At 39.0% G+C, this 9,493-nt stretch overlaps 1 protein-coding gene across 1 annotated transcript in view; it reads left to right on the top strand.

Moving 5' to 3' along the window:
• The window catches only part of LOC104526916 (ankyrin repeat and sterile alpha motif domain-containing protein 1B), a 50,442-nt gene that overhangs the window by 26,640 nt on the left and 14,309 nt on the right, over positions 1 to 9,493 (top strand). Inside the window, exons 4-5 of the mRNA XM_029085614.1 lie at positions 1,631 to 1,702; positions 4,505 to 4,516. Of these exons, the coding sequence (XP_028941447.1) occupies positions 1,631 to 1,702; positions 4,505 to 4,516 (84 nt within the window). The remainder of the gene's footprint in view (positions 1 to 1,630; positions 1,703 to 4,504; positions 4,517 to 9,493) is intronic.

Raw genomic sequence — 9,493 nt, 5'->3', positions numbered from 1 at the left:
TCATTTGTTCCTTTCTGCTTGTGTTCATCTGGTAGTGTTGGTGTTGCTCACCCTTCCACTTATAATGCCCTGTAAATTGTTTCTCACTGATTATCAGGTTGGCTACTGTCTACATTGAAATATTTATGCATTTTCTTGCAGGTCAGAGACACCTGCAGTACACACTGTGAAGTGAAGGCTTTAAAGAAAATCTCAGTTCAGGTCAAGAGACCAGAGAGTTGAACCAGTACACTTTCTGTCCAGTTCCAACTTGATTTCAGCTGTTACTGAAGTTAATTTCGATATATTCTTGTTTAAGGTGAAGCTGGTTCACTACCTGGTTTGGTCAGCTTAGGCTGTTTCCAAGGGGAGTGTGTGGTAGAAAGAAAGGGGTCAGAGAGCAGTGGTAGACTGCTGCAGCATCCTCTGGGAAGAGGCTCCTGCCTCTCCTCCTGCAACTTGCCTACTCCATTCTCACCCAGTGGCGTGACTTCTCCCGTGTTGCTCACTTAGGAGTGAAGACTTGAGAGAAGACATGGCATTGTGCTGCAGTGAGAGTGCCATAAGAGACACCTCTGTGCCTGGGGAGGAGAAGACAAGGAGCAGCTTCCTGGCCTCTTTCCCCAGTTAAGCCAGAGTTGCATGTGATGCTATGTAGAAATACAGAAACATCCTGTTTGCACAGAGCTATACAAACATGCACATCCACAAATGCACACGCCTGTGGCATCTATAGGAGAAATGCAGAGCGTGGCTGGTGCGCAGCCCTGTTAGCAGTAACAAGACAGCTCGCTGCTAGGTGAGAGCGGCAGGGTTGATGCAGCCAGCTTCATCCCTGGAGGAGCAGCGTCATTCAGATGTGGTGTAGAGAGGTATTGAGACCCCAGAGGAACAAATCCAGAGGAGCAGGGCATCCTGTCAGGGTGCAGGAGGGTTCAAAATGCACACGCCAGCAAGTGACATGGTGAGGAAGAGGCAGGTGGGCAAGGGACGTGTCAGTGAGGCACTTGCTGCCTCGTGAACCCTCAGAGATGAGCAGGCTCCTCTGAGAGCATGGAGACTTTCGGTGAGCTGAGCCAGGATCCAGCACCAGCAACCTGCTGCTCCCTCTCACCTGGCCCTCCTTCAGATTCAGTAAAGACCTCAAAGTAATAGTTCAGAGTTGGCCCTTTCTTATGAAGAAATAATGTTTTAAACTAGTTTTCAATTCAGATTTATTTTCTCTGTTTGCTGGTATCAGGCTCTGCTATTTGCACATAAATTAGTTACAGATATAGTACATAGAGGTTAACATTGCTGCTGCCCTCCATGTCAACATGATTGCACACATAGCAATATGAGTTTGGCAGATGGCAACTAAAAAAAGGCAGATTCTCCTTTTTTTTTTAATCAAATGGCATTTTAAGATGGACTTTCAAAGGGCTATATCTGATTCATTACACTTGTTGCTGTGCATTCCTGTTTCATAGGTTGATTAACACACTAGTTTAAATTATGTATCAGAGAACTACAAAGTAAAAATAACTCTAAAACCATATATTAAGTTGACTGCTACCACTATGGGGGTTTTAGGCATTTTTAGTGCATTTCTGCAGATGTTTGTCTGTTCTGGAATTTTCATTAAATTAAGTTTAATGGATTTTTATTTTAGTATTTAGGTTCTATGCTGGTAAAAGAACTAAGAGGCACAGAATCAACACAGGATGCATGTGCAAAGATGAGGGTAAGTTACTAAACCTACTCGTTTCTCTGTCATCGTAATATTAAACAATATTAGCTAGTGTTTATTTAGACTGTGCCCTTTTTGTTTTTATGATGTTCTATTACCCGTTGTTTTCCATGGCCCTTGTATTTATATTGGCATACAGTAGGAAGTCTGTTCTACCTTTTATCTTAATTTTAAGTAATACCAAAATTTAAAGGTAGATTTTGTTTTGCATGTTGTATCTAAGAAAAAAAGCAAATGTATCGTTATGTTTTCTCTTGAATCTTTGAGTTTGTTTCAAAGTACTTTCCACACACTTTAAATATGCCCATATCACTTTGCTTTTTTAAACAGAATTTATAGCTCATGTATGGTAATCTAGATTGAATTTACTATGTGAAAATAGGTACTAGTATATACATTATTACATTCCTATTCAAGTCAGGAGCAAAAACACTGACTTAATGGGAACGGATAATTTTTTTAGCATAAATTTCCCAGTGAGAAAAATGTATCATTTTCCAAAACTTTCTCCCTCTGGTTGTGTTCTGAAAGTTTTTGTCTATGAATTGAGAGTCCAGGTTGTCCTAAGTCATCCTGAAGTTTTGCTGTGAAGTTCATTATTGTATGTAAGTACCACTGGGTTGTCATTGAAAATGTGGCTTCTTTTATAGTTACATTTTACTTTAAATGTACTGAGAGGGACATTTGACCTACAAAAAAAGAAGTTAAAAACTTGATATATTATTTGACTGCTTCTCATTACTGAATTCTGTCCACTTGTCCAGTGTCTTTAAGATTTTTACATAGGGTTGTACTAACATAACAGAGCAAAGTTTTTTTATTTTAGTATTTTTTTTTTCCCATTTATATATTTCTATATATATAAATATATAGCATGCCACAAGCTGAAACATGTTATGGGGGAGTACATCACCTTCTACCATGTTAAGTCCTTCCCAGCAATTTTTTAATATTTCTGGAGTCAGACACAATGGTTTTTAAGAAGAATGTATGAAAATTAGGTACTTAATTTTTCAGTCAATGTGGCTTCAGCTTCTCCATCTTCAACCTAATGCTGCTCAAAAAAGTGTTGATATTCATTGGAAGTCTTCCAGTCAGCAGATGCACAAGGACGAAAGAAGCCTATCAGTGAAAAAGAGTATCTTGATCTTCCTTAATCGTTTATAGAGACAGAAACAACAAAAATGACATGTTTGCTCACTGCAGGTCCCTCCCTGTTAGTTGTAGATGCTTCCTGTGCTTTCAGTTATTGCAATTGATGCTTTTGGTTCTCAAGGGAAGTGTCATGCAGATATCCCTCGCCTCTCTCCACAGAGGGGCTTGCAGCAGCCTCCTTCTCTTATAGCCAAAATCCAAACCAAACCAAACCTGGGAATCTCTGTTTAATAACTCTTCTTGGCTGTCCCCTGTGGTTCTCAGCATTGTGCAGCAGTGTGCTCCAGCAGGGCAGATGATGGATTTGTTTGGGGAAAATCATGCAGATGCCATAGGTTGAGCTCAGCACGAGGGTCAAGGTTATACATGCTTTTTGTTCCCACCCAAATTGCAGACTCTTGCAGCCATCCAAAATTATGGAGATTTGGCAAGAACTGTGCCTATTAGAGAGAATATACTTTATTTTTCCATTCACATATTTGTGTTCCAAGGATAGATTTATATTTTATGGTTTCCTATTTGTTTCCAGCTATTTTCTCTCACAAACTCCCTCTGCAGTCAACACTGTCTCCTTATCTCTATTCCCCACCTGCTGTAAATGGACCTTTGCTACTTGGAGATTAAATCTTGCTGTACTGGCCAGAATAGAATTATTAATTATATTTGAGAGATGCCTTCAAGAATTTAAGAGCATTCATCTTTATCAGCATGGAATAGGAAATGTTACAAGTTATGTTTTCAGTCAGATTACTGCCTTCACTTCAAACCACCATAGGAACATGAAGCAAGAATAAAATTTGTTTACATCAAAATAAAGAAAAGGAATAAAGCTTAATTGGAGCTAGAAAGAGACTTGTTCTCTACAGTAGACTACATCTGGCATTTGCACATCTGAATTTATTGACCAGGTAGGAAGGGGATAGTTTTATACTTACTGGCATGAGAAGAGCAGAAGGGTAGACTCTTTCCTTGCAGTAATGGTAAATCACTGATGTTGCATACATCAATTGCATGGTCTGAATTAATCAGATATTTACTGCAGCAGTATGGACCTTCAATTTTTTTCTTGGATCCTGCCGCCTTCCTGAATATTATGTATCCTACTTCAAGGTTTTCTTGTTAGAAAAGAGGTTCTTAAATTTCAAGTCAAAGTTCTGGGAAGCAGCAATATAATTCACAAAGCAGCTGTTTAAATATCTTGCTGACTCAAGACCAAAATGTCAAAGTTGGAATTGTTACAGAATGAGCTACTCTTATCTTGGAGAGGAAGATGAATATGAAGCAGAGTTGACTCTTTCACTGAAAACAGGCAGGGTCTGGGCCGTTCTTTCCTGATATTTCTTCTTACATAAAGAAGGAGGACCTGGATATAGATGAGAGTCTCCTTTTTTTCTGATAATCCCTTTCTACTTTTCAATCTCTATTTAATCTCTCCACAAAAAAGCAGAATTGTCCTCCATAGGCCTCCTAGTTAAACTAGCCAAGCAAATATTGTGTCAGGACCAAATACTGTATTTGAGAATTTAGATTCTTTGATCTCTGTTCTTTGGGACTTGTACCTTTGTCTCTCATGCGTGGCCACTGCTCTGGGAGGGCCTGCAGTGGAACAGGCACATAGATATTGCTCAAAAGGGAAAAAAGAAGTGGTGGGAGGTCTTAAAGATGTTCAGTCCTTATGCAAATCCACATCACGCCATTCATGTTCTGCAGAGAATTCTATGTTCTTGAACTCTGTGGCTGAAAGGAATCACGGTGCAGGAGGGATGCACTGCCCTTCCAGCAGCAGAGGAGTGTGTGCAGGTGTTGCGAAAGCAAAAAAAACCTCTCATTCTCAAGTAGATGAGTTGCAGGTGCATCCCCAGTGCAATGTTCATATTAATAGTGTAGCTTGGAGGCATCCACTAATTTTAAAGAAATAAAACAGTCTTGTAACACAGGGATTAAAGATGCTATTTTATTCCAAGAGGTATTAAATTATGTCAGTGATGCATTTTTAAACCTTTTTGACTGAGAGAAGTTAGTAAATATTTGTTACAAGGCATATTATAGTTTCAAAATTGGTTTCAGAACTAACTGGTCAAATGTTAAAATTTGACTTTTTATTTCAATTTAATCTAATGTACGAGTCAAAGTGATTCACCCAAAAGGAACTGTTTCATGAGGCTTCATAAGCCTTAAATAAGTAACGGACTTATGGGTGTGATAGTAAGTGGTACCAATACATATTTTGAAATATGCAGTTTTATGCCATTTAGAATTAATAGTTGCTACCAGTATGGGGAAATGTCCAGATTCTGTTAAAGAAGTGGATTCCAATACATAACTGAATAGTAAAATTGCCAGCTACAGTCTTCAGATAGCTATTAAAAAACAATATAGGACAGGATTAGCAGATTCATTTGCAGAAGTTAAAAGCCAAGATGAAATCTTAAGATTTTACAGGTTCATGAACTTGTACTCAAAATTTATGTATGGAATTGTTAGTGACTTGGCATAGTTGAATAATGTGGTTTTTACTGTGTATTTACAAGATCGAGTGTAATTACATACGCAGTAAGACCTAAAAGTGAATATGGTTTCATTTTGGCCACTGTATGAAAGCTGAGTAGTCCAATTATAAATGCATATATAAGTACATGAAAGTGATCAACATTGCAAAGTAGAAGTACCAATGTATCCCATTTCCTCTTGGCAGGAAATAAATAGATGAGATTAAAGCATTGTGAGAGTGGGCTGCATTACACTCTGTGCTACAGTATACCAAATGAATCTGTGAGCATCTTAGACACCATTCTACTGTGTTCCTGAATTTCTTATTTAACTGCTTTGTGTGTGTGTGTGTATGTGTCTGTGTGTGCACAGAGATACCATGTTTTGTACACTACGGGAGTATTCAAAAGTGTTGGATTCGTGCTCTCAGTTCTGCATAGAACAAGGTATTGCAGAACAACCCTGTCTTGAAAGGATTAAAGACCCTTTAGGTTATATGTTTTATATCTGCATGTATTGCTTTTTTAAAAAAGAAACAGCTAGTTTATATTGCTGTATTCCTAGAAGAAAGTCCTCTGTCTTTTAAGCCATCGTTAATTATTTTAATTTGTACGCTGGCTGGGTGGACCCCAAATTATTTGGAGTTTAGTTTATATTCTAAATAAATGTGTAGCGGTTCTGCACAGCCTTTAACTCAAAATCTAAATGCAGGTGGAAATGCTTTACTCACTGTAGACAATTTGTAGTACTATGGAAATTTGTTTAGAGTCTGCTTGCAAATATGGTGTTTTTTTCAGTGAAACTAAAGAAAATCCATTAACAAGATCAGAAGCAAGCTTGCTGTCTCACTCTTTCTGTCTCTGGCACCACTGCCCTTGGATGCCTTTATGATCGATCTCAAAAGAAGGAACTGGGAGAAGGGAACTGTCCAAGGCTATACGAGGTTTTGATGCTGTCCTGCATATTGGCAGCAGTGGGTTCAGATGCAAACTCAGAAGGGTCTTAAATCCAGACCTTTATTGTAAAAGCAAGCACTGTAGTGACTAGGCAGTTTTGGAAGAGGTGCCTTCCACCTTATTCTGCTGGACGGATCTCTATTCTGAGTGCTGAGGGAATGAAGTAGCTTCATTGCAGCAGCTGCATCAAAATACAGGAGAAGCTACTGTTCCTTATATTCTTTATTCTGAAGAAAAAGAGGCTCTCTGTCTTTTTGGGGGTCTGTGGAAGCTGAAGAAATGTCACATTAGATTCAGGATGGTGATACTTTCTTCCATCTTCCTGTGTCTGCAGTCAAGCCTGCTTTGTTTCTTGAGTTACACATGGCCTACTTCCACATAGTCATCTACCTGTTCTGTAGGAAGTATTCCAGATGTGGGACCAAAGTTCAGTCTCTCTGGCATGCAGAGTCTGCAGCATTAAAACTCCTCACTGCAGAAGCAGTGCATCTGAGGAGACAGGGTACACACATCTGTCATTACATAGGTGACTGGCTGATCAGAGACAAGCAGTGGCAGCGAGCCTAGAATGTGCTTGCTGTTCATCCAGATGATTCTCCTTAAGAAGTGTATTAAAACAAAGAGCCAAAGTTGCAGTCACAAACAATGGAATTCATAGGAACTATGACCAGTTCCAGGCTAGTGAGCACATGTCCAAAAACAAGGTCCTGTCACTATGATTGCTTCTACATGAGATAAAATCTAATCCTGATACCATGTTATGAACATGCCTTGAAGCATTAGACCATATGTTAACATGCACATGACATCCAATGCCAGCTTTCAGCTGTAGCTCCTATAACTTTGGCTGAGGTCCATATGCTTCCCATAGAGGCACCAGATGGACAAGAATATTTTGTCCTCTCATCTTGTCCTCAAAGGGTTGATACGGCGGCTAGAACCTGAAAAGACCAAGGAAAGAGAATACTGACTCCTGCGTCCCACCTTCTTCTCAGATTCTGGGAACAGGCAGAGGTGCCTACTTGGCCTGCACAGAGGTGTGAAATGTCTGACCATGAAAGCTGCGGGACTTCACCTCCACATCCTAGATTTTAGAGCCAAAGTAGTTACGGTGCCTGAGTGAACGATACTCATATTGTATCTCTGAAAACTCATGTTACACATCCTGGCAGCCAACTCCTCCTCAAAAAAGAAAGGAACAACAAGCTGATAGTATGAGATCACCATGACAACACAGAACTGTGGCAGTCTGGAAACTGCTTGGAAATAGTAATTATATGGTGGACTTCAGTTACTCTATCCCTGGGAGTCAAGCCGGGGGAGTAGAGCTGTGTGTTTTTCATTATAGCACTGTCATAATAACCAAGGATGTTATTCCACTGCCCAACTGTTTGTTGCAATGGGGATATGAGTGCAGAGTTGTTTCCCAAAATCATGTTTCAAGGCTGGACTACAGTCTTCTAGAACACCTTTGCACAAATCCTGGGGTTTGTATGGTTTGCAAGCTGATAAGGGACATCCACTGTTCCTTACCAGCTGAGTTGGCTTGGCTTAATACATTACAAATGTCTATCAGTCTCTGATTTATTTCCTAATTTGCCAGATATAATTTAATATTATCTCGATGAGCCATTTCACTCAGATACAGTCTTCTGGCAGTTCATGACCTTGATTAAATACTAAAGATCAGGTCTCCTTTAGACAAACCCAGGTGAATGGGGAGCAGATAAGGAAGTTGATTAAATTACAAACTACTGGTCTAGATGAAAGAGGACTCTGAGATGGTTAGTACAACATGGCCTCGCCAACAGGAAGCTTCACCTTTATGGCAAATGGAAGATAGCACAAATTAGACCAAAAAGCTCAAATAAATTGACTTAGTAGCTGTGTTTGTATAGCGAGAAGAGGAATTTTACTTCTAAGGAGACAAGGAAGGAGATAATTACAATAATCAAAATGGGAGACAAAGAGTTTCTGCATGCAGCTGTCAGGATAGAAAGAAAGGACAAAAGTTGGATGATTGCTGGGTTGCCAGATGATTAAAGTGATGTTGTCATATTGGCGAAGATTTTGTCTGGATATGAGCACATGTGGGTTATATCGCTTGTTATTCTGATAGATGTATGTACTGCTGCTTCCGTACAGTCACTGTTGTGCTTTCTGTGCATTAGAATTGAATTTTATGAAAAGACGCATTTGAGATCCTTTATAGAGACACACACACACATACACACCTGTATGTACTTGCTCTGCTTTTGGCAGGGATACAGTTTCTTTCTCCACTCAGTTCAAAGACATGCAAATCAGATTAGTGGGGTTTTTTCAGATTTTGTTAGATTCTACAGGATGTTTTACCATTTAAGCTTTCGGTTTTTACAAGTCCCTAACCTTCTGGGTGAAAGAAGCTTTCTCCAGGATAAATTAACAGTTGATTATCGTCCTGAGTCTCTTTTCATTTAATAAGGAGAGATGCAACAGTCCTCTCCATTACATGGATGGCTGAGGGTTTCCTTGAGACTTTAATTAGAGGTTTTAGCCTTCATGGCATAGGACATTAATTGCAGAACATAGCTGGATCTGTAGCTTTGAATTTTATGCTGTCAAAAATGGAATCTCATTTGATTCTGGAAGGAAGGAGATCTGATAAGGGGACTTGATTACAGTTTTTTTTTTCTTTTCAACTTTTGTTTGTTTTGCTCTCTAGTGTTAGCATCATCTATTTTTCAGACAGGTTTTTTTTTTTTTCAGATACTGTCTGTGTTTTCAGGTTTATATCTGTGCTATTTTATTCTTCTTGAACAATACGAAACCACCTACTTTTGTTCTGCTGTTCTAATGATCTTTCTAGGTGCCAATTCTAGACCTTTCAATGCGTTTGCACTCTCATTCCTTGTGCTGATATTTCTTCATCTTTAAGTGTAGCTAAACTTACTTTCCCCCCCAAGAAGATGTTTGCTTTGTCTCTATGATTGTTTACAGGTAACACTATTAGTGAGTGTGCTCTGAACTTTATCTACATTATTTATCTACAGTAGTTTTGTATAGAATAATCTTATTGATCATTGCCTTCCACCTTAAAAGAATTCAAACTATTGTGACATTTTTTGTTTGTTTTTTTGGGATGGGACTTTTTTTAGTAAATTTAATCTGTAAACTAATCAACAAGTTTTCTGCAGAGAACTTT

The sequence above is a fragment of the Antrostomus carolinensis genome, unplaced genomic scaffold (assembly GCF_000700745.2).
Source record: "Antrostomus carolinensis isolate BGI_N321 unplaced genomic scaffold, ASM70074v2 scaffold24790, whole genome shotgun sequence".
NCBI lineage: Eukaryota > Metazoa > Chordata > Aves > Caprimulgiformes > Caprimulgidae > Antrostomus > Antrostomus carolinensis.
The sequence above is the reverse complement of the archived record's forward strand: the minus strand, read 5'-3'. Positions and strand labels throughout refer to the sequence as shown.